Source organism: Euprymna scolopes, chromosome 34, assembly GCF_053919585.1.
Source record: "Euprymna scolopes isolate OS-2025 chromosome 34, ASM5391958v1, whole genome shotgun sequence".
In the NCBI taxonomy this organism is placed as follows: domain Eukaryota; kingdom Metazoa; phylum Mollusca; class Cephalopoda; order Sepiida; family Sepiolidae; genus Euprymna; species Euprymna scolopes.
In genome coordinates, this window is record NC_136515.1 from 25964874 (window position 1) to 25992027 (window position 27154).

The following is a 27154-nucleotide window of genomic DNA, read 5'->3' on the forward strand; positions in this document are numbered from 1 at the left end:
ACTTTGTAGCCTAGTGGGGGCGGCCCTTTTCTCTTCCCTGCAACCTCTTTCCCACAGAAGAGACGTTTCAAGCCTGTCTCTGCTTTATCTGTATTTTTATAGCAAATTCTCGTCTGAGCTCCAATCTATGGTCCCCCCTCACCAAACTTTGATGAAACATACTCGTCTAGCTGAAACCACTATCAATAATTTCCCCCACTCTTTATTTTTGCCTAAACCTAAACGTTAATTCCATGAACAAAGTTTCTTTCTTAAAACTGCACGCCTGTGGAACTATCTTCTGTCTGCCTGCTTTCCAAGTGACTACAATTTGGTCATCTTCAAGTCCAACGTAAACAACTTCTTGTTGAACCGTCCCCTTAAGTAATCCAATTTACCAAATTTCCACTACTAACGATAACTATGATATTATCCGATTGACTCATTAACCCTTATCCTCGAGTGGCTTTCTGGCCTTTGTAAGTGGTGATTCTTATGTAAAAAAAAAAAGAAGCAAGAGCTGCAACGCTGGCGTGTTTACAATTTAGCAAATACTTTTCATTTTAATAATTTACTATTTTTTGCTTGTTTTTTTTTCAATGATTTTTTTTTTTTACTTTAGATTGAATATTTGGGCAATTGCAAACTTCCATGATTCAACAGAAAACTGAAACTTTATTTTTTGCATGAATTATTTTCCAAACACAGAGTCATTTTATGCAAATTTTGAATATATTTTTAAAAATATTTATGATTAGATTATTCAGAATACTGTTCTCATCTTGAATGTTATTTGTACAACGTTTTGGCCGATGTAACCTCTGACCTTCTTCAGGTGTGTCTCGCCGAAATGGGGGATCTGTACAGATGGTTTGTACAGAACTTTTTATTTAATCCGCAAGAATACTTTACTCTCGTCCTATCAACCATGACCAGCAATTCATTTTGTATTTTTTGTATCTCACGAACTGTGGATTGAACCTTCAAATTCCAGGCGACTGTCACTTAGAACTAATTATTACTTCGTTGTGTCACAAGTCAAAATATGAGAATAAAATCCAATTCCTAAACAAAATATTTAACATGTTTGGCAATTAGTTAGAAATCTCTTGTTCTTCTAAAGGTGAGTTCTATTATGTGTCAACTTCTGATACTATGATAGACATGTGGTACAGTAAAAACTGATGGGCGAGATGAGCCAGCTAATATAAGCTACTCCTCTTTCTTTGTTATCTGACTTACTCTTCCCTCTTCTTTCCTTTTCAATTCTTTATTGTAATTTGGTGTTGGATTTTTTACATTTGAGATACGATTTAAATGCTAAAAAAAACACAAATAGCTTTAATTGCTATCTTTTTACCTTCTTCACTCTGCTTAAATTCACTCTCTTCATCAAGTTGGTTTTCACAGGAGCGTGTGAACTCAAAATATTTTCCAACCAATAAAAATCTTTTCAAACCCAAAAAGTAACATTCCTGTGTGAAATTAAACAAGCGTTTAAGACAGTGGCTTCTCCACAGAAATCAGAGTTCTTTCATCGACTCTCTAACCCCTATCTAAAAAGACTGAAATGTTCCATGCTGAAATTCCTTTAAGCTTACTGATATATCTCCAGTGAACACAGTCACTCAAAAGGTAAACTGTCTCTCTCTCTCTCTCTCTCACACACACACACACACACACACACACACACACACACACACACACACACACACACACACACACACACACATATAACAGAACTTCAAAACGAACTTTCTGACGCTTTTGTCTACTTCTCATTTAAGAGCTTTAAAACTTCTCAACAAACTTTGTTCTTTCAAAACATATTTTACATCTCTGTAAAATTGTTTATATAAATATATTTTGTTTGGTAATTCATGTTTTTTCATTTCATTCCGAAATTCCTATTGTTGAGTTAGCACTTGCCAATTGGTGACCGATTCATGACATTCATGTTTTTATGCATCATTTTCATTCGCCGATTTAACTACATGTATATTAATTGTTGGCACTCTTCTTGGCATTTTTCAAATATGTTACTGTAGCTAAAATACATTATCCAAAGCCAGGAGCAACACTACAGATATTGTTATGAATGCATTTTTAACCATCTCTATTCAACAATAGTTCAAGTGTTCAATCTATTTTGAGTAGACCGTTATACTATTGCTTTGTTTTCCCTTTTTTCTTATGCACTTCAACTGATATATATTGTGTGTGAGTTTACTTTCTGGGTGGTTGAGATCACTGCATATATCGCAGCAGGTTTAAAGAAATTTCAGCGTGAAGCATTCCAGTCTTCTAGGATGGGCATTGTTGATGTTGAGAGTCGAGGTACGATGCGTCGCAGGTATCCCTCCGCGAAGAAATAATTCTAAATTTCTCTCCACCAAGCCACTGTTTTATACAACTTGTTTAATTTTACACGGCATTGTTACTTTTTGACTTGGAAACGATTTTTATAGGTTGGAGAATATTTTGAGTTCACACATCTCTGTGAAACCCGACTTGCTTTTGAAATGATTAAAAAATCGAATTTTAATGAAAAGAAAAAGAAAAAAGGTAGCAATTAAAGCCATTTGCTTTTTAACATTCATCAAAAAACAAAAGAATCTACTGTCAAAATGCCAAGGAAGAAGTGAAAGTCCAAAAATAAGAAAGAATAAGCCGAGCAAACAAACAAAAAAAAACAACAGGAGTAGCTTATTATGCTCCACATCAATTTCTAATCTATAATAGTATGACACACTGCTTTATACTCTTACTTTATGCTATTCCTAAGAATGGCTAATGCTGGATAACCTTGCTAGCTAATAATAATGCTGTTTATTTTTTGCTTTTATTCAGGAAAATATTACAACTATGGCGTGTTTTAATGCGGCGAAGATATTTCGGATCTAAAGTGGAACAAGAAACAGAAGAGACATCTTCAACTATTCAATCGAAAAGACTGTGGATAGGATCCAACATTCACGAAGAACTAAATAAACCAAAACTGAAGGACTTCACCCTCGAAGAATACACTGAAAAAATGATCCAGTATGGATATCTAATGGTCAGAACTTTTTTTTTAAAATCTCTACCTCAACAAAATTATGAAACAACTTATCCCATGTCTTTGTGTTTCTCGTATGAACATAACTTTGATAATTTTCTATTTACTTAAATACAGGGTGAGTCACGGGAAACGGATGTTTTTAAGCAAAACAAAACTCTGCGAATATTTCAACAAAAATTAATAATGTACATAAAAACATTTACTAAACTATGCCATTATGGAATATTTAAAAGCGAAAAAAATATGTCTGAATAATGATGGCCATTTTTACAAGAACAAATTCGAAGCCACTTTCTAAAGTTAGCCTCCACTTTCACTAAAGTTTCTTCACCTATTTTTTGGATATTTTCATGTATTTCAGTCTTCAATTCTCCAAGTATGCGAAGTTCCCCAGAATGGACGCCTGATTTCAAAAATTCCCACAGATAAAAATCGCACATAGAAAGATCGGGTGAACACGGAGGCCACGGGAGATCTCTAAAACGTGAAATGACATGATTAAGGAATGCAGCTTGAACAGCAGTCATGTATGAGCAGTGGCCCATCTTGTTGAAACCACATACCCTATTGATTCCTCTTCTGTGAAGCTCAGGAAGGGGACTGTTTTCAAACATTTGAATATACACCCGTTTCCTGTGACTGACCCTGTATTTATTGAAATAAAAAATGGGATTTATGTTTCGTTATATCTGGTTATATTAGATTGTGTACTGGCATGGGCATTCTCATGGCAGTTTTGTAAACCTTACTACCTCCATGCTGGTTTATAACAAATTAGAAACGGGTGTTTTGTTTGTGACAGTATCATTAGAAGATTGCCTTACATTTCTAATGGACTCTTTCTATCTGACATCAAAGTTTTCCTCCTCTTAAATGGGATGCCTTCACCGCGACTGCGGGACTTCATCTACCACATATATAGTAACCCTCTGGTGCTATAACTTTGCCAAATGTTACCTGGAACCATGCAGGCTTTTATACATACAGCACAATCACGTTGACACACTGGTTCTTGCCAGATCAACAAAGTTAAGCAACGTTGAGCCTGGCCAGTACCAGATGGGTGACCATTTGGGAAGGCGAGGTGCTGTATGTACCGTGAGGTTAAATACCAGGTTGAGAAACTGGCGCTGTCTATCCTTCTCTCGAGGGCAGACGAGCCTCTCTTAAGCCATGGTAGGTAACCCATCTAGTGATGACGTCACGATAAAAATACCCTTGGCAGCCCTGGCGAAGCATCATGTATTCAGCTATATATATAACTTTTTTAAAATTCTAACCTTCCATTTAGGTGCAATTATTTGAATCTCTGTTGCACTTGGTTCACCAGGTTATGTACTGATATGAACATTCTCATGACAGTTTTCTAGGCCTTACTACTTTCGTTCTGGCTCATAACAAATTGGAAGCAGGGGTTTTGCTTGTGACATTATCACATGACTAAGCGACTCTTTTTATCCTGTTTTTGTTTTTTCGTCAGTTTCCTTCTTCTAGATGGATTGGCTTCAGCACGGCTTCATCAACCACATGTATGCCAACCCTGAACTATTAGACATACTTAGATACCTAACCCTAACCCTAACCAGCTTCATCAACCACATGTATGCCAACCCTGAACTATTAGACATACTTAGATACCTCCTAACCCTAACCGGCTTCATCAACCACATGTATGCCAACCCTGAACTATTAGATACCTAAGAAATGGAATAGCATGAAATAATATGGAATTTAAAAAATATTTTTGAAAAAATAATTTAATTTTTAAACTAAATCCATCAGTTTTTGTATTATTTCAGTTTTTGCATTAACAAGTAAACCATTTTAATCTTTGCTTAAAAAATGGAATCAATTGCTTCGTGATCCTTTAAAAGTGTGAAGGAATTTAAAAGCATTTAAACCGTCTTGTACAAAGTAGCTTTAAAATATTTTAGAAAATTCTTATGTATAAAACGATTAAAAATTTTGGAATTCGTCGCATCTAATAATTTTATAAGTAGAGATTAAAATAAATTAACTATAATGCCATGAAAATTTGATTTTATGATGCCATAATAAATCAACTTTTACTTACCTTTACTTTGTTGTTTATACGTCCTCGACAATCAGTCTGCCAGTGCCTTTATTGCTGTCGAGCTTAAATATCATTCTGTTTAGCCCTAGGAGAGCAACTCTCTCTCTTCTTCTTTAGGTGTTAATTCATTTCTAATCATCTGAATGACCAGGGAATGCCGACGGAACTACTCAGGGATTTTTTGTACGCTAGAGTGGATTTCATCTAGTGCACTGACTTTTTCAAACCTCACCTTATCTTTGTATTTGGATTAATAAGATTTATTGAGTGTTATTTACACACTGTTTTGGTTGATGTAACCTACAACGTTCTTCAAATGTATCTTGTAGAACTTGGGAATCTTTCTACCTATTTGAGAGTTTGCACAGAATTTCGAATGGAACCGTTTATTTAATTCATAGGAGTAACATGCTCTCATTCTGTCAGCACGTAGAAGTGTTAAATGATTTGCAATTGTATTCTTTATATCACCTGCACTGCAAAAGAGGGTCACTTACAAGTGAATTTACTTAGTACTGTATCCGTTACGCCGTGGGTGCATGCGGATAATTCTAGTATGGATTTTGGGAGAAACCTATTTTTGTCTTACAGTTTGGAGAAGATGTGAATGAATTTAACTTTAAAATTCCTATCGAAAAAAAAATGAGTAATTTGATAAAAAAACAAAAATGATATAAGTTACAAAAATAAAAGAAATATGAAAGTAAAAAGACTTGCAAACCCAAGTTTAAAATTTCATGTAGATTAATCAATTATGTTGGGGATATGTTTGGTAGAGAATTTCTTCTCAACTGATTTTTATATTCATGCAAACTCCTCTGTCTAACATTCACAGGCAACATGAATTGGAACAAACATGTTGAGGATATTGCCAAGGCTGCTGCAAAGAAAGTGGGCTCACTCCACCGTGCTAGAAATTTACTCACCCCAGAGAGTATCCTAAATCCTTACAAAACTACAGTTCGCCTTTGCATGGAGTATTGTTGTTAAATCTGGACTAGAGCATCTACCACTAGTCTCTTACTCTTTGACAAAGTCCCCCCCAAAAGTCTCAAATCTAATTGTTAAGCTGTCATTATAATCCTAATGCTGACGTAGCAGCAAAATCCCCGGTCCTTTCGCCTTTCGTTTGGTTTCTTAATAAGGTAACAAATATTAACAAATGATATTATTATAGCAAACAAAAGCGACTTTTGGTCGGCATATTACGGCCGCTTATGTAAACAGCTGAAAAAAGTTGAATCAAAACCAACTGGCATCCAAAGCAAAACGAGACAGATTTACGACATGAAAAAATAAATAAATAAAAAATAATAATTAGCAAAAAATCACTCACTTTATGTTTATTTTTTTGATGACCAAAACCAATCAAATATTTTTATTTATTACGGGAAAGTTTTTGTTTTTCTAAATTGTGTATTTCTTTATAAAAAAATCCAATGTAACATTAATTTTACAGATGGTAACGATTTTTTTTTTTTACAATTTTCTCTTCATTGTATTTGTTTTGGTAAGCTTTTGAAACGAAAATGAAAGACAATTAGGTTAGGGTTACAGTGAGTTTTAAAAAAGTTCATTTTTATGTTCAGTTAACAGTTTCTCTTTTGGAGTTAGAAGAAAACACGAAGCAAAAGAACAAGAAAGTAGAGGAGGAGAAAAAGGTACACTTCCGCTGCGATAATATAAACAAATGGGTTAGTTCGAAAATTTTTTCGACTTACCATGAAGTGTAAGATTTACCTAATTTAAAGGTGAAGTTATCAACTGACTTTTGAGCATTCTGGTTCCCTAAGTGCTTCAGCATCTGTTGTTTATGGAAACAACTGGAAGATGACGCACAAAATGTCCATTTTCTTTAGTTAAAAAATTTATCAATAGAAAAAAAATAATGAAAAAAAACACAAAAAACATACACATAAAAAAACAGCAACAATTAAACTTGTTTTATGGCGGTATGTTCTTTGATGATTTTTTTATAGCACAGTAAAATTATACATTACATAAACTTCCCATCTGCTCCCCGGATATAGGGACGGGTAAAGACAACCTTTTAAAAAGGAGTTCGAACCTAATTGGTTCACTTACTAAGGAGAAAGATTTTGCTATCCATATAATCACATGTCCTTTTGAATCCCTCGTTCATAACGTCATAACGTAACATGTTGCCTTTTTAAAAATATTTTTCGCTTTTCTCCTCCGACGGCAGTGGGGCAAAAGGTGACTGGAAAATTTTAATGCAGCTAAAACTTATCTTCTATCTTGCCACCACCAACGCTCTGATCCATACTTGACCCCAATTGAAATAAATGGCTCTCATCTCGAGGAAGCACCTAAAACTGATTTTCACACCTGACCTGAAATGGAAGACATGCATCAAGTCTGTTGCTAAGGTTGCTGGAAAAATGATTGCATCATTCTATTGCTCAAGAAGTCATTTTCACTCTCGATGCAATTTTCTATCAGATACGCCCTAAAATGGTGTACTGTTGCCACATCTGAGAAGGAGCTGCTTAAAGCACCATATATATATATATATATATATATATATATATATATATATATATATATATATATATATATAAAGTAAAAGATGGTCACACTTTTTGAAGACACTTTTTAAAAGTAAAATTTAATTGAGAAATTTTTGAAAACTTTGAAGTGTCGAATACAATGATAAAATCATTGTTTATTGCTTTTTTTTTTTGTAAGTCCTATATTTCACTAATACAAAGCCTCATCAGGGTCGAAAGTCCAGTTCGTGAATTTCTTTTCTTTTTCTTCATGTTGGTGTTATAACGAAGAGACAAGAATTTACGTGTTAGTCCGGTGGTTTCAAGTGTGTAGTGCTCCAGTTTTGACCGGGATTTAAAGTAAATATACTTTTACTTTAAATCCCGCTCGAAACTGGAGCACTACACACTTGAAACCACCGGACTAACACGTAAATTCTTGTCTCTTCGTTATAACACCAACATGAAGAAAAAGAAAAGAAATTCACGAACTGGACTTTCGACCCTGATGAGGCTTTGTATTAGTGAAATATAGGACTTACAAAAAAAAAAAAAAGCAATAAACAATGATTTTATCATTGTATTCGACACTTCAAAGTTTTCAAAAATTTCTCAATTAAATTATATATTTATATATATATATATATATATATATATGTAGAGAGAGAGAGAGAGAGAGAGAGAGAGAGAGGGGGGGGAGAGAGAGAAAGAATAAGTTAAGAAGATGAAGCGTAAAGTTACATAGGAACTTTATAAACATTATCAAGTCATTGATGTTTACAGAAAGATAATTAAGGGAGAAACCTCTTTCTGTAATCCTTATTGACTTGATAATGTAATAAAGTTTGTATGTAAATTTACTGTTTATCTTCTTGACCTATTGTATTGTTTGCTCCTTTTAACTGGGTAGAGCTTTCTTTATTCAGATAAGTTTGCCTTTGTATTATAAATTTATTTTTCAGATTAATTTTATTACTATCTCTCTCTTTCTCTCTCTCTCTCTCTCTCTCTCTCTCTCTCTCTCTCTCTCTATATATATATATATATATATATATATATATATATATATATATATATGGGAATGGGACGTTTCGGCTTGGCCAATTCGCCTCAGTTATTGTGGCTTGGCTGATTCAGCTCAGCCGATTGGACTGTGTTGCCAATTCAGTGGAGGAACAAGTTAGCATTTTTATAAAAAATGTATAAATAAAAAAAATTAAGAAAAACAATATGAAAATATATCACCTTTTAAGAAAAATCATATTTTTTGCAAAACTCTTTCTGTTTTTTTTTTTCTAATTAATTTTTTAAGGATTAAAAACTAAAAAAATATTTTTTAGTTTTTAATAAAATGATTTTAATTTTTGCTGAAATTTAACTGAAACTGAAGCTAAAACTGAACTAATCAAGCCTTTGCTGACGCCGCGTTTGTAGTAAAATGATATTTATTTCGAGGTTCTCTTGTCTATGCATTTCTTAATTCCAAATGGAAGGATGTATTTCATCAAGACGTGGAAGAAGCAAAGTGATACACCTTTTTATTTTTGACGCAACAAGCAAAAGAGATCATGACTTAAAGTTTTGGCGATGTGAACAGAAAGATCGTATAAAGTAAAATTCACATGAGGATTGAAAAGTGATTCGCCAGTTGAATGATCATAACCATGAACCGTCTGCTGCAAAAATAGAGGTTGAAAGGATAAAGTGAATGTTAAGAAAAGAAGCCACCAACCGTTGTTATAAATAAATTAACTGGCACTTCTCAAGATACTTTAACTTTAGTTTCAGACTTGTTTGCAACACGAAAAATTATCGCAAGGAGACGAAATTTTTTAAAGAAGACACCATCTAATCCAAATTATTTTCGTTTATTTGAGTTACTTAAACTATTGAAACAAATTTGAGTTCCACCTCTGTAATTTGCAATTTTGAACGAGCTGCAATTCATGCTGTGTAGCATGCATTCCCACCGTTCATATTAAACGTTGTTTTTTCCATCTATCCCCAAACATGTACAGATATCTTGTTAGATTGGGTCTGTGAAACCAGTATAAAACTGATCCTGATTATAGCACTCGCTTCGAAAAGATGGACAAATAATGGATCCATTAGCTGCAGCTGATGAACTAATTCCCTTATTCCTTTTGTTTGAAGATAATTATATTGGACGTCAAAATGCAAGGATGAACCCTAGTTTTGCCCCCAAGATATGGCACCTTTATGAACGAACTATAAATAAGGAAGATCGCACCAACAATCACGCCGAAGCTGCCGATCGACGTTTACAGTACGAACTAGAAATGCATCATTCTACTATCTGAAAATTTAAAGAAAGTTCAGAAGGGACGTGACACATTTCTGGAAGAGTTAATCGCTGGATATTCCCTCCACAAAAACTTAAAAAATATAAAGATGCTGATGAACAAATGAAAAGAACATAATGGAAGTTGAATTATTAGACCCTATTAATTTCCTGAAGGGTATTGCAAATAAATACGAACAAAATAAATAACTTTAATAAGCTAAAAAACAAAACAAAAAAAAAAAAATAGTATTTCCAGTTGAAGTTAAAAAAAAAACTCAAATCGAAATTCTTTTAAAATTGGCTGAAAAATAAATTTTGTACTTTTTGTATTAATTCTTTTCATGAATTCATAAATATTTTTCATGTTTAAAAAAGAATACAAAAGTTTAAAGCCTAGAAAAGTTAAAATTTGTAACGTTTTTTTTTTGGAAATTTTTTAAATATTTCATGAAAAAAAAAACACTATTTTTTAAAAATAATATATCAATAATAAACTAATTCAAATATTTTTAGAATATATTACATTTAACAAGTCATTTCTTTTTTACTTTAAACAATGAAGCTCGAGTTTAAATTTTAAAACATTTTTAAAATTACCGCATTTAAATTTAAATTTTTAATCCAGAAATTTTTTCTTTTAATAATTGTTATTTCAATTTTATTCAAAGAAAAAAGATATCTTCGTTTACTGAATTAATTTTAAAGCTATAAACAAAACTTTGACTATAATGACGAAGTGCTAATTTGATGCCTAATCGTCCTCTCCGCGCCGAATCGGTCACATGCCAAATCGTCTATGCCGGATTGAGCAAACAAGAACAGCGGTCCAAAAACGTGTATATATATATATATATATATATATATATATATATATATATATATATATATATATATATATAGTAATTCTAACCAAATAAAAAAGCTCAATACAAATAAAATAAGAAATAAAGCTTATATTAGAAGAACACAATTTAAGACTGTAAATTATACTTTAAAGTAATTTATTGTTCGACAGGATACTAAAATAAGAAATGGAAAATGAAAAAAAGTGAATTAAAAATGAAAGATTAAAATCCAAATGAAATGATATGGAGTGGTTAGGTATTTCCAAGGCGAAATGAAAATAAGAGTCTATATTCTCATAAGAAGAACTCAGGTTTATAATGTTGACAACTAGATCCAAAAATTTGTGTGATCCAACTCTATAGAAAAATCCTGTTCGTAAGCAGTCGAGGAAGAAAGATTATTTGGAATCATTAAAGCTTTTTTTCACTTAAAGATTTATCTTGATTTTAATCTTTAATTCACTTTTTCATTTCTTTTCCTCATTTCATGAACACTTTGCACTCAAACTTTTTTTTGCATTTATGACTAATTTTCACATAATGCTGTTTTAATTTATGCCAGTAACAGCAAATTCATAACTTTCTCATTCGCTAATATCTTTCCATTGATGAGAAGTACGCAGTTCTTTGAAACTCCGTGGATTAAGGAAATCTTAATATTTCTTATTTGATTATCCTGTTGAACAATAAATTCTTGTAAAGTATAATTTACAGTCTTAAATTGTGTGTCCTTCTCTCTCTCCTCCTCTCTCTTTCTCTCTCTTTCTCTCTCTCTCTTTCTCTCTCTCTCTCTCTCTCTCTCTATATATATATATATATATATATATATATATATATATATATATATATAAATTGCGCCAATCGCTTTATTGCAGATTAGTAAAATATCAATATTTCACTAAATATACGTAACAAAGAATGAAAATTGTATCATCAAATGACTGTTTCAAGGTTAGACATTTCCCAAAGATTTATTCAAATCCATGCGATATTCACGAAGTTATGGCATTTTATTTATTATCAAATAATTTATACTGTCCATCGCTTTATTGCAGATCTTTTAAAATGCCAAAAAAGGGGCGATTGATGGTTACCGAAAAGGGAAGGATTGTTGCTGGACTCGTAGAAGGATTGTTCATCAAGGATTTAGCTATTGAGCTGGAAAGGGATACAAGAACTTTCGCTTCATTCGTGAACAACCCAACCACCAAATCCGGAAAGGATAAGGGCACCTTTCACATCATAATATTCAGAAAATTCATAGGGAATTCAACCGAAACCCAAACAGCACCAGTGCTTCCATTTTTGCAAGAGCTGGAATCACTCCAAGATCCAGGCAGGCCTGATATAATGTGTAGAATGAGATGGCAAGGAACATAAAACTATTCCAAGGCATTGAGCAAAGAATATAGGGAAAAAAACGAAAGGCTTGGACACAGAATTACATGAAAATGGGTTTCCAACGTGTCCTATTTACAGATGAGACCCGTGCTACTCTTGAGAGTCCGGATGGATGGGCCAAAGTTTGAAACTCGAATGGAACTGCAATCCTCTACAGAGTTCATCGCCAACAAGGAGGTGGAGGCATCATGTTTTGGGCGGGAATCATTGGGGATAAGTTGGTTGGACCATTCCGAGTTCTAGAGGTTATAAAACTTACCAGCAATGCATACACGGTCTTTTTAGATAAACATTTGTCACCATGGCTAGATGACCTACCATTGTCACGTCGCTTTCAGATGATTTTTATGCAATGCACCATCCCATTCTGCTAGGGCGACTGCAGTCTTCCTTGAATTTATGGGCTTCTTTGGAGAAACCCTCATGAGCTGGCCACCGTGTTCTCAAGATCTTAACCCCATTGAACATCTCTTGTTAATATTGAAAAAGGTGTTTATGAGGGAGGAGAGCAATTTACTTCAAAGTACTGTGGAGGAAAGTAGTTGATGTCGCCAGAACCATAACTCCTTTTCAAATCAAACAATTGACATCTTCGGTGGACAAAAGTTTGTTTAAAGTTATTTTAAAAAATGGTGGATATGGGGATAAATAATTCATTTATTTGAGGCTTAGCACCTAGGATCTACTTTTGTTTATTATTCTTTAAATGAAAAATTTAACAAAAAGTAAAGTTTTCATGATTAGACATTGAATTTTTGCCCTAATACAACATTTTAAGAGACCTGCAATAAAGCGATGGACAGTGGAAATTCCTTGATAAAGAATAAAGTGTACTAACTTTGTGAATATCACATGAATTTGAATAAAATGTTGGGAAATAAGTAACGTTAAAACAGTCATTTGATTATACAATTTTAATTTTTTTGTGACATATATTTAGTGAAATATTGATATTTTACTAATCTGCAATAAAGCGATTGACTCATAATCGCATTGACACGGCATAATCACGTTAATCTATAATCATATACGGCGTATACAGATAGTCATATACGGCATACGGTGTATTTATATGTGTACATGCGTTATATTTATGTGTATACATGTATGTGCATATCAAAGTGCATAGGATATATACATCTATATATGTGTGTGTATGTGTGTGTGTTATATCTGTTCAGGTTTGTAACTGTATGTATCGTCTTATCCATATTCTCATGTGAGTGTAGCCTTTTTTATGTCTATAACTTTGTTATTTGTTTAAGATAAAAAAATTCTTGTTAGTCTCAAATGGCTATGTTAAGTGCTCTTCTATCAGACTTCAATACACCCTGGCTCCCGCTCTCTGCTCTCCCACCCCCTAATCTCACCATCCCTCCATCAACTGATGCGCCTAAAATCTTTCAGTTACACAACCTTCCTGTTTGTCTTTTACTTCCATACATTAAGTTACTTCTGGGTTTACCATTTTTTCTTGATTGCACCCAGAGAGTTATTTAGACAATATATAATCTGTTGCTTATTGGCCTGATAACAGGAACTGGCTACAAGTGGCTGAGACCCCTTAAGAGGGGTCAAAGTAACAAGTCAACCTTTGAAAATAAACACCTCATCATAAAAGTCTGCTGAAAATGCTTGGCATGTTGATCCGAAAATTTGGGTGGTAAAATTCTTAAGAAATAAGCACTAGTTAGAATCTATTTTTATTAGTTCAATGCGATTTTCGATATGAGAATCCAAAGGTTTAGAATATGAACAAAAAAAAAAAGGATTTTTTTGGACAAAGGGGTTAGCACTTATCAAGGTCTGAAGGCCACTCGATTATAAAGGTTAATGAGTGTCAGGAAGTCGGTGAGACAACACTGTATTATAGGTAGTGATGGAAATTGGGTATAATTGGATTATTTAAGAGGACGGATCAACACGAATTTGTTTACATTGGGCATGAAAACGACCATATTGTAGTCAGCTGTAAGCAGCTCTACAGTAAAAACTTCCACAGACGGTCAGTTCTAGGAAAGAAACTTTGTTCATGGAATTTGCATTTAGATTTAGGCACAGATAAAGAGTAGAGGAAAATGTTGAGAATGGTTGTAGCTAGATGAGTGTTGTGAATGTTTTGCAGGGGGGGCATAGATCGAAGCTCAGTCGAGCACTTGCCATGAAAATAACGGTAGAGGTAGAGAAGAGATAGACTTGGAACGTTTTTTTTGTAAGGAGAAGAAAAGGACATTACTAGATCTTAAAGCGAGTTTTATCAAACATCGTGTTTATGCAAGCAGCTGAGCAGCGCCCAGCCAGATGCTTGAATGAACAAATTAATTCTGTTATTTCAGTTATTCCGACCACTGCATTCATTTTGGTTGTTGCTCTTAAAACGTTTCAGCCGATGTGACCTTCGACCTTCTTCAGATGCATCACTTCAAACTTGAGAATCTTTCTGTTTAACTTAACTCCATTTACCACATGTAGATTATTCTCGTTCCATTAACCATGACTGTTTATTAAGTAATTGTTATAGTGATTATCACCTCTAGAACTTTAAACCTTCAGAAGGCTTCATTTAGAACTTATTGTTAATTAACACTTTTAACCATTACACCTCAAGTTCATTATGGAAGATTCTAGTATGGATTTTGGAAATTTTAGATCTAGTCTTTACTTGATGTGTGGTATTACTAATTTAGGTTGGATACAATGTTTAATTCTGCTGAAATATAGTGATGGGAAAATTCCAATATTTTTCCCGATTCTGATATAATTACCGATTCTGTACTAAATTCCCGATTCCGATACAATTACCGATTCCGATTCTTTATTAATCCTTAAATATTTAACTATAAAAGTGTTATTTTGTCCCGATTACTGTAAAACACATCTTAAATGTCTCTATATTTTTTCAAACGTAAAAACGCACTTGGGAGGAGGTGGTCTAGAGATTTTAGTCTTACTGAAAGTTTAAATCAACAAATATTGTTTTATTATTACTACAAGCAGTGGAAGATGTTTTTTAAACCAAAATCAAACGAAAAAGATAATTTAAGGAATCGGTTTTGACATCGGAAAATAGGCTCAAATTTTTCTGATGCCGATACCAATTCTGATACACCACAAAGCTCCGATTTTTCTGATTCGCAATTCCGATTCCGATTAATCGTTTCAACACTGATATATATATATTATTTTAATTAGGGGCCACCGGTTATCAAGGCCCAGAGGCTGCTCTAGAATAAGGGTTACGTATGTGGCAAAACAACACCATGATGATCAGTAATTGTGGAACTTGTGTAGTGTTTCATTACATAAGAAGACGACTCAACAAGAAGTTATTTACATTAGATTTAAAAATGACCATGTTATAGTCAGCTGGAAAGCAACCCCACGGCATTGTTTTCCACAGATGAACAGTTCCAGGAAAGAAACTCTTCTCATGAAATTTTCGTTTAGTTTTAGGTACAGGTAAAGAGAGTGTTGACATTTGCAATAGCTAGACAACTGTTTTTGTGAATTTTGTGATAAGATAGATTGAAGCTTAGTCGAGCACCTACAATGAAAATAAAGATAGAATAGAGAAAAACATGTAATGTCTCTTTTGTAAGAAAGAGGAAGTAGGGAGATATGAAAATATGTATTGTAATGAGTCCTCATGCAGATGAAAGTTCTGTGTGCCAAAATATTTTCATAACTGACTACTTAGCTCTACTCACGTATTGAGCACTGTTGAAGTGAATACTGAAAGTCGATACATGAAATATTATATCTCTTTATAAAATTTTATGTGAATGCACACACACACACACACACACACACACATACTCATATATATATATATATATATATATATATATATATATATATATATATATACATATATATATATATATATATATATATATATATATAGAGAGAGAGAGAGAGAGAGAGAGAGAGAGAGAGAGAGTGTGTGTTAAGAAATCTACTCGGGTACCGAATGCTGATGGACAATTTGCAAGTCTTTTAAATTTAAATAGGAATCGTTTGTAAAAAAATACTATATATATATATATATATATATATATATAGAGAGAGAGAGAGAGAGAGAGAGAGAGAGTTGTTACAATTCAAAATGTGTAGTACAATTATGAAACAGAATGAGTATTTTTTTCTTCTTTTAATGTCAAAAGTATTCTTTGGAATGTGATGTAAAATAGCTAAATTGAATCTCGCTGCTCAACTCTCTAGTGTCTTCTGTTAGACACGATTTCAAATAGTAGCCACTTACATTCAAGTGGCAATATGCCTTATTTGGGGTGAGAAAGAGTAAAAACGATGGATAAATAAAAGAATCTCGACAAATGAATGTTGCAAAAACTTGTAGAAATCATCTGAGGAATTGCATTTACATCAACAAGATGAAAACACAATCTTTTAAATTTGTTAGTTGTTAAAAGCATCTATACAATCACCCCTCCCTTCACAACAACATTTTAAAAGGATTATAAATAAAACGCACGAAGCTCTAGAGTACTGCTGTTCTCAACCCCATTGAGGTCACTCTGGTGAAGAAACTTGGAGATATAACCTTACTATCCCCCCGCAAAATATCACCCATAGAATCGTTAATAAGAAGCATACTCCATTTTCTAAGCTAACCATATTTGTTATAAATAAACTTCAATCTATGCCTGACTTGTTCACCAAGTTTCAGTTAGAAATATCCAACAGTGTTTTGTTTTATCGCTAGGGAATAAAATCATGAACACGTTTCAAATTTACCAGGCCATAACCCTCAGATTTTTTTATCTTTGGTGTTATCTCAAAACAGTATCTATCAAAATAATCTCCAGACTATTCCTCAGCTGACAATTTCAGACAAAATCAGTACAGTTCCAGAAGAGGAATGTATCAGATTTAATAACAATCTTGCATACAATATCCAGGTGTATTTACCATTGAATGGTGATCAAACAAAGACTGATGGGCGTTCATGATTAAAGATAAATGGACAAGTCAAGCATGAACTGTAGTTTATTTGAATCAGATATGGTTGGATTGCAGAAAGGATCGTCAAGATTATTAATGATTCCATATGTAACATTTGGGGGAGGAGTCACTCTGTACTTAGCGCCGACTCTGCTAACTCTTAATGATAATATCAATGAAAATATAATGCATCAATATTTTTAACGTGTAGGATGTATTTTTAATGACATGTTTTTTACTTAGGGGTTACTGCTTGTAAATAAAATCGCATAAAACTGGCCTGAAGCCACCCGAGGATAAGGGTTTATGAGTGTTAGGTAAACAGTGAGACAATATTGTGATGATCAGTAATGGTGGAACTTGTGTAGGGTTTAATTATCTAAGAGGAAGGCTCAACAGGAACTTATTTACATTAGACTTGAAATAGAGTTGTATGCTCAGTCCATCAAGTGCAAAGTAGCTGAGTAGTGGTTTGGTTCCCACCAGTTTTGACAATAGCAAATAAGATTCTGAACAGAATCATGTGCTCTATCCCAACAATCATCAATGAACCTGAGGTAATCTCGTTAGCATCTTTGCCAAGAACTTTGCAGCTAATTCTACCTTATGCGACCAAGGCCACGAACCCCCAGTATTTCCTCCTGTATCAGAAAACATACTATGTAACATGCAAATATCTGTGCGTGATGTTGTCAAGCTAATCAAAAACCTTGATTCTAGGAAAGCAACTAGCCCTGACAGCAATCCGATTATAGTGCTAAAAAAATTTCAACCAGAACTAGCTTCCATAATTACAAAGCTATTTAAGCGTTGTCTTAAGGAGAATTGCTTTCCAACACCCTGGAAAATATCATCAGTATGCTCTGTATTTAAGAATTCAGGTGATCGGTCATCGTTGCGAGCCTGTCTCTGCTATATCCTTATTTTCATGGCAAGTGCTTGTCTGAGCTCTAATCTATGATCCTCTCTTACCAAACTTTAATGAAAAACATTCGACTAGCTGAAAACACTATCAATAATTTCCCCTGCTCTTTGTTTGTGCCTAAGCCTAAACGTAGATTCCATGAACAAAGTTTCTTTCTTAGAACTGCACATCTGTGGAACTCTCTTCCGTTTGCCTGCTTTCCAGCTGACTACAATATGGTCGTCTTCAAGTCCAACATAACAAGTTCTTCATGAGCCGTTCTCGTTAAGTAATTCAATTTACTAAATTTTCACTACTAACAATTACTATACTGTCCCATTGACCACTGTATACTCTTTAACCCTTATCCTCGAGTGGCCTATGGACCTTGATAGGTGGTGACTCGTATGTAAAAAAAAAAAGAGACCATGCTATACTCAGCTGGAAAGCAGCCCCACGGCATTGTATTCCACAGACTGGTTGTTCTAGGAAAGAACCTTTGCTTCAGTTTTAGGCAAAGATAGAAAATAAGAGGAAATTATTGGCAGTTATTGTAGCTATGGTTTTGTAAAATAAATCGATGATTTTGAAAGAAGTAAAAGAAAGTAATTTCCAGTTGGTTTTATAAAATTTTATTTATAAGTTGACTGCTCGACTGAAAACTAGGATTAAAATGCAATGTATGTTCTTATCTGCAGTCAAAGGAAATTGTTCTAAATCGAAGCAAATGCGAATTTTGTTCCAATCCAAAGTGTTCCATTTTGAGAGCTGGATATTCTCCACATTAAAAACCAACATTTTATCTTACTTTGCCCTCGTGGGGCACAAATAAATAGGGACATTGGCATTAGATTTAAAATTCTTCCACACTTTTTTCTGATTACGACACCCCCCACCCCCAACAGATTTAGCGTTTCTTTTTGCTATTGCAATGTGTTCAAATCTGTAACGCCTAAACAGAACAGGAAACACATGTGTGCTATCAGAATTTGGGTGGATTTTCTTCCTAATTGCTTGAAAGTGAGATTAATTGATTGCTCTCAGAACCACGGCCCAATTTGCATCTGATCTTTCCATAAGTTGTGTCTGTCATCGTCCAGAAGTAAAATGGTTTTATTTATTATTTTTTCTTTATTCGTCAAGGCTGACCCTCTTCAAGTTTAGCTTTCCCAAATGGCGCAAAACTTGTATCTTCTAACAAGATTTATGAAGAAAACTATAAATCATTGCTGATAAAGTCTGTGGCAGAAGGGCTATAAAAGCAAGAATACAAAACAAACTCCTAAGCTTTTCTATGTTTTATTTTTCACGGGGGGGGGGGAGAGGCTACCACTTATCAAAGCCCAAAAGCCACTCGAGGATAAGGGTTTATGAGTGTAAGGTGGCCAGTGAGACAACACTATGATGATTAATTTGGTGGAACTTTTGTAATGTTTGTTTATTTAAGAATACGGCTCAACGAGAACTTATTTACATTAGACGCGAAAATTGCTATGTAATAGTCAGCTGGTAAGCAGCCCTGCAGTATTGTGTTTCACAGACGTGTAGTTCTGGGAAGGGAACTCTGCTCATGAAATTTACATTTAGTTTTAGGCACAGATAGATATAACAGAAATTGTTAGCAGTTGTTGTAGCTAGACAAGTGTCTGTTGTGAATGTTCTAGAGGAGGGGGGGCCATAGATAGAAGTTCAGTACCTGTCATAAAAAGAAGGATAAAGTAAAGATAGACTCCTTATGTTCTATCTATGAGAAAGAGGAAATAAGATAGAAAACAGGTATTGAAACAAGTACTATAATATGTAATAGTTAAGTTTAGTATTAAAAAGTAATAGTTATTAAAGTTTAGTATTAAAAAGTAATAGTTATTAAAGTTTAGTATTAAAATGTAATAGTTATTATATTTTAGTATTAAAAAGTAATAGTTATTAAAGTTTACTATTAAAAAGTAATAGTTATTAAAGTTTAGTATTAAATAGTAATAGTTATTAAAGTTTAGTATTAAAAAGTAATAGTTATTAAAGTTTAGTATTAAATAGTAGTAGTTATTAAAGTTTAGTATTAAATAGTAATAGTTATTAAAGTTTAGTATTAAAAAGTAATAGTTATTAAAGTTTAGTATTAAAAAGTAATAGTTATTAAAGTTTAGTATTAAAAAGTAATAGTTATTAACGTTTAGTATTAAAAAGTAATAGTTATTAAAGTTTAGTATTAAATATTAATAGTTATTAAAGTTTAGTATTAAAAAGTAATAGTTATTAAAGTTTAGTATTAAAAAGTAATAGTTATTAAAGTTTAGTATTAAAAAGTAATAGTTATTACAATTTAGTATTAAAAAGTAATAGTTATTAAAGTTTAGTATTAAAAAGTAATAGTTATTAAAGTTTAGTATTAAAAAGTAATAGTTATTAAAGTTTAGTATTAAAAAGTAATAGTTATTAACGTTTAGTATTAAAAAGTAATAGTTATTAAAGTTTAGTATTAAATATTAATAGTTATTAAAGTTTAGTATTAAAAAGTAATAGTTATTAAAGTTTAGTATTAAAAAGTAATAGTTATTAAAGTTTAGTATTAAATAGTAATAGTTATTAAAGTTTAGTATTAAAAAGTAATAGTTATTAAAGTTTAGTATTAAAAAGTAATAGTTATTAAAGTTTAGTATTAAAAAGTAATAGTTATTAAAGTTTAGTATTAAATAGTAATAGTTATTAAAGTTTAGTATTAAAAAGTAATAGTTATTAAAGTTTAGTATTAAAAAGTAATAGTTATTAAAGTTTAGTATTAAAAAGTAATAGTTATTAAAGTTTAGTATTAAAAAGTAATAGTTATTACAATTTAGTATTAAATAGTAATAGTTATTAAAGTTTAGTATTAAAAAGTAATAGTTATTAAAGTTTAGTATTAAATAGTAATAGTTATTAAAGTTTAGTATTAAAAAGTTATAGTTATTAAAGTTTAGTATTAAAAAGTAATAGTTATTAAAGTTTAGTATTAAAAAGTAATAGTTATTAAAGTTTAGTATTAAAAAGTAATAGTTATTAAAGTTTAGTATTAAAAAGTAATAGTTATTAAAGTTTAGTATTAAAAAGTAATAGTTATTACAATTTAGTATTAAATAGTAATAGTTATTAAAGTTTAGTATTAAAAAGTAATAGTTATTAAAGTTTAGTATTAAATAGTAATAGTTATTAAAGTTTAGTATTAAAAAGTAATAGTTATTAAAGTTTAGTATTAAAAAGTAATAGTTATTAAAGTTTAGTATTAAATAGTAATATTTTTTTTTTTTTTTTTTTTTTTTACACAGTGATCACCACTTATCAAGGCCCGGAAGCCACTCAGGGATAAGGGTTATTGCAAGTACATCACGTTAGTGAGGAGATTTTATGAAGTGTTTAATTAGGGGGGCGGTTCATTAGGAATTTGTTAACATTAGACTTGAAGACATCCAAGTTGTAGTCCGGAGGGAAGCAGGCAGAAGTTTAGTATTAAATAGTAATAGTTATTAAAGTTTAGTATTAAATAGTAATAATTATTAAAGTTTAGTATTAAATAGTAATAATTATTAAAGTTTAGTATTAAATAGTAACAGTTATTAAAGTTTAGTATTAAAAAGTAATAGTTATTAAAGTTTAGTAATAAATAGTAATAATTATTAAAGTTTAGTATTAAATAGTAATAGTTATTAAAGTTTAGTATTAAAAAGTAATAGTTATTAAAGTTTAGTATTAAATAGTAATAATTATTAAAGTTTAGTATTAAATAGTAATAATTATTAAAGTTTAGTATTAAATAGTAATAGTTATTAAAGTTTAGTAATAAATAGTAATAGTTATTAAAGTTTAGTATTAAATAGTAATAGTTATTAAAGTTTAGTATTAAATGGTAATAGTTATTAAAGTTTAGTAATAAATAGTAATAATTATTAAAGTTTAGTATTAAATAGTAATAGTTATTAAAGTTTAGTAATAAATAGTAATAATTATTAAAGTTTAGTATTAAATAGTAATAGTTATTAAAGTTTAGTATTAAATGGTAATAGTTATTAAAGTTTAGTATTAAATAGTAATAGTTATTAAAGTTTAGTAATAAATAGTAATAGTTATTAAAGTTTAGTATTAAATAGTAATAGTTATTAAAGTTTAGTATTAAATGGTAATAGTTATTAAAGTTTAGTAATAAATAGTAATAATTATTAAAGTTTAGTATTAAATAGTAATAGTTATTAAAGTTTAGTATTAAATAGTAATAGTTATTAAAGTTTAGTATTAAATAGTAATAGTTATTAAAGTTTAGTATTAAATAGTAATAGTTATTAAAACAAGCAAAAGATTCTGCATGGTAACAATAAATCTGAAGCCCCACATGAATGGAAAAATGTAGAAATTTTTTTTTTATAATTTCACAAGTGGTTGCTTCTGTTTAGGTCTAAAATGAAAAATTGCCCGATATTAACATACTTCTTAGCCAAGTTATTTATTATTAGAAAGATATTTAATCGAATCAAATATTTGTTCAATAACATAATGAAAGAAAAAACAAAACAAAAAAACAACCTAGTAGAAATCAAGTATTGATTTGTCAGACAATTGCTATTTGGGTCGACTTGTGATGGTTTATTTTTAATTTTGGTTGTAAGTAATTAATTTGTGTTTAATTTGGATGTTAATCTGTTTGTTTTGAGAAGTCAATTATTTATAAATGAAATGGAATAAATTTGATACTTTTAGAAATTGACTTCCAAACTAATTTATCTCTGGCCAAGTATTTATTTAATCCTCTTTTTCGCAAACCCACACTTTCTCCCATGATTTTTTTTACCTTCCCTTGTCTACTGACTCCGCTGTCTTAAATGTTCTAAATCCATTAACCTAAGCACCACCACCACCACCACCACCACCACCACCACCGCCGCCAGTTTAACGTATGTTTTAAATGTTGGCATGTGTTGGATGGCTTTTAGCAATCGATTTCCAAACTACCTTCTCTCTAGCCAGATCTGTAGTTGTTCTGACTATCAAATTCACCCTTAAGACTTCTTCCCATGATTGCCTTAGACGTACCCTGCCAACTAACCCTGCCACCCCAACTGTTATTCAACTCCTAACTCAATGATGAAATCGTTGATTATTTTATTTTGTTTAAATGTAAAAATTAATAATCGATATCTATTCCAGTTTTGAATCTGTAAGCCAATCAAAATAATATAATCAAATTATCTTTGCAGATGTTTGCAGCGTCTTTCCCGCTGGCACCGCTTATTGCATTAATAACCAACATGTGTGACATCAGAGTCGATGCCAACCGCCTCCTCTGGACATACAGAAGACCAGTGGCTTTCATTTCTCAAGACATTGGTATGTCATCTATTATGATCTAAATGAATAAATATCAAAGCTGGGCTTATTTCTTGCACTAACGGTAAAATATACAGCATAATCACATTGATGCATCAGTTCTCATTAGAAGTTAAGCACCGTTGAGCCTGGTCAGTACTGAAATGGGTGACCATTTGGAAATACCAGGCGCTGTATGTAGGAGGATGTCAACACCTCCCTGTAAGAATTGGAAAAACCTAACGTTGTCATCTCCCCCGACCAGGATATATATGCTTGTGAATTTAATATGCCCTTGACACTTCCTCTTTTGGAGGAAGCCAATTCAACCCGTCTAGGGTGTATGCTGCTGACATTCATACATACTAATGATAAAGTTAAAACGACCTATTTCAAGGTAGTTCAACTTTATACAATAGACACACAATATAAACTGGAACAACTGCATTGAGTTCATTGCAAAGGCTGCTGCAAAGAAGGTGGGTTCCCTCCGCTAGGCTAGAAAATTACTTACACCTCAGAATATCCTGTATTTCTACAAAGCCATTATTCGCCCATGCATGGAGTATTGTTGTCACATCTGGGCTGGTACATCTATCGTTAGTCTTTCCCTCTTGAATAGGACCCAAAGAAAAGTCTCCCATCTAATTGGACCCACTTTGTCAACTAAGCTCCAATCCCTGTCCCATCACTGCAATGTTGCATCTTTGTACCTGTTTTACAAGAATTTTAATAGAATGTGCCCCCTCGACGCACATACCCCCAACAAACCTGCTTAGCAACAAAATCACACCCCTTCAATCTAAATGCAAGAAAACTTTCTATTGTTATAGCTTCTTCCCTCGAGCAGCTAGACATTGGAATTCCTTTCCTGCTCCTTTATATGCAGAAATTTAATTGTATGTCCAAGTGGCGATATGCCTTGTTTGGGGTGAACGTTAGTGAAAAAAGCCCCCCCCCCAAAAAAAAACAACATCTTTTATTTATTGTTTATGTATATGTCTATTTCAAAGTTAATTTATTTGCATATTGGCTTTGAAAAAGGACTATTTATTAATTAACTATTATTTGTTATTGTTTTTTTTTATTTAATGATTGTTTTGATTTTATTATAACAAAAAATATTGGACGTAGGTAAGACGTTCCTACTTAAATCCATTCTGATTCCGCTACTAACGTGACACAGATTAACCTCCGTATCCCAGAACAGTTTAATTTATGGTGTTTTGGCAACTTTTGGTGACTGGAGGTTTGTGTGCAGACGAAAGGGTTGACATTTGAAATGCAAAGACTTACAATTTGGTTTCCATGACTTTTTTTTTTTAAACATTTTTGTATTTTCATTATTTTTTTGTTTGTGTTGAATTGCAATTTTTGTATAAATTTTAATCTTTGTCCTCTTTCGGAGGAGTTTATTGGCTGTTGATGTAATTTGTAGACCTCCCAGGAATTGTTATTGGAGTTTTAAATTGTAAAGTAAACAAATTTATTTGGATTTATTTTTAACTTGGTAAAAAGACTGATTCTTTGTTAGTCGCCAGAAAAGTCAAGGTTTTGAGGTTAACATCAGTTTTTCTGTCGAACTAACAGAAAATACCGGCGTTGCTCGGCATTGAATAAGGAAGTTTTCCACTATACTCATGGCATCATATTAATTTCTTTCTTTTTTGTTTTTCTCCTTTCCCAGTTTTTCTAGGAGAAATTGATTTTTTTAAACTTCCCTAAATTAATATTATATATATATATATATATATATATATATATATATATATATATATATACTAGCTGTACCCTGCCACGTGTTGCTGTGGCTCAATTTGGTGTAATGGAAAATTCTAATAAAAAGAAAATGCATGTTTCTTATATTCTTAGTACAGCAATCCACTCCAAAAAGTCAAAAAAAAAAAAAAAAAGCGAAAATGAAAAAAAAATGGTACTCTTGCAGAATTGGATCCGGATCCTCGGGAATTACCGTCAATCATGGCTTGGGCTCGACAAACATTCAGTGGATTAAGCCGAAAGTTGCTAAAACGTTGAAACGCTAAATAGTTTTCTTTTTTATTGTATTCAAAAATGTGAGTTTTTAATTAATATTTGGGTAAGGGGGGGGGGTTTCTATACACAGATTCGAAAAAGTTGTCCAAAAACGAATAAATGAAAGCAAAAGAAAGGTTAATTACGTTTCTATCTAACTGGATAATTTTTTAGTGTTTTTATTTTATGTAAAATGTTTAATCAGCTCAAAAAACTCAGTATTTATCGATGTATTTGAAAAATGACGAATGGTCACGGACTTTGTTTAATACGTTAAGTTTGGGAAAATCAGTTAAAAACTATACAAAACAGTGTCGGATACCTACCAAGAAACCATTATTTTTTTTGCTATTCTTACCAAGGGGAGGGGATAGTGTTTTGTCACTATTCTGTGCTTTCAACTAACAATTTATTAAAAAAAACCAAAAGGTAAATTTTCACATTAGGTCCACCTCCACACTTTTTAACATGGGTAGGTTGGGGGTGTTTATTCTGAAAGCTGTACTAAGAATATAAGAAACATGCATTTTCTCTTTTTATTAGAATTTTCCATTACACCAAATTAAGCCACAGCAACGCGCAGCAGGGTACAGCTAGTATATATATATATATATATATATATATATATATATATATATATATATATATAGTTTAATTTCATAAAAACTGAATTTACGTATTTGAAGTTTTAAGGAGATTTTGCTCTCACAGCACATAGAGATTTTAATTTTTTTTTGAATTTGAGAAGAGGCAAAAAAGTCTTGTTATAATTCTTAATTTTTTTCAATATTAACCATTCTTCGATGTTTTGTTTTTAATTGAAGGCATGTGGAGCTCCATTCTGAAGTTTTTAAATGTTGCTGGTGTAATCAGCAATGCATTTCTCATTGCCTTCACGTCACGGTGGTCAGAAAAATTCACACTTGTACATAAACTTTGGATTGTCATTGGTTTTGAGGTAAGATTATAAAAAGATTTTCGTTTTTCTTCATTTTTATTTAAAATTGTACATTATCATCGTCATCATCATCGGCATTGCTGTCGTCATCATCATCATCATCATCATCTAATTATCATCATCGCCATCATCATCATTGTCGCTATCATCATCATCATCATAATCATCATCGTCGTCGTCTAAGGGTCGAGCGCGGAATCCAGAATCGCGGGAGCCCACGCCTTGGCGCTAGCAAGAGGGCCGCGGAGCACCCCGTCCCCTTTTTCACTGGGTGAGTAAGGAAACAACGGAAGTGGTGGTATTTCAGGTTCAACATTGCCAAACGATGCTGGTGCAGACTACGCCCGAAAGTAGAACCGACGGAGTAAGGCACACAAAGACACTCAGCTAGATGGGGTGAAGAACGATGGGACGGTTTGACCCGCCGGCCGGCCGGCCCGACCGCGATCACCTCCCACCACCTGACACATGACGCCTCGCACATTGCCCTGTGGAAGACCTCAACCGCGGTGCGGCTGACTCCGACGAATGCACGCCTCCCACTTATACTACACCTCCTGTGTCTCCTCACAGAGTCGGACTAGAGTCAAGTTCAACAGGATCTTCTTTCTCAACCAAGTCCGGCTTAAGGAAGCTCTTTGTCATCAGAACCCAAGGCTCCTCAAGAACCTCAAAGCCCCTTCAATGAAGGAAGCCAGACAGACGGTCGGAAACTTGGTTATGATGGGCACATTGTGCATCATGGGTCACCCCACAACGCTGTACACTGTGGCCCAAACTCTTGACGGGA

General features: G+C 32.5%; 1 protein-coding gene across 2 annotated transcripts in view; it reads left to right on the top strand.

The window, feature by feature from the left end:
• The window catches only part of LOC145259144 (anoctamin-7-like), a 577044-nt gene that overhangs the window by 478713 nt on the left and 71177 nt on the right, over window positions 1-27154 (top strand). For both annotated transcript variants that reach the window (XM_080116843.1, XM_080116844.1), the window contains 3 exons: window positions 2830-3037; window positions 23264-23393; window positions 26231-26364. In XM_080116843.1, coding sequence (XP_079972969.1) covers window positions 2830-3037; window positions 23264-23393; window positions 26231-26364 — 472 coding nt within the window. The remainder of the gene's footprint in view (window positions 1-2829; window positions 3038-23263; window positions 23394-26230; window positions 26365-27154) is intronic.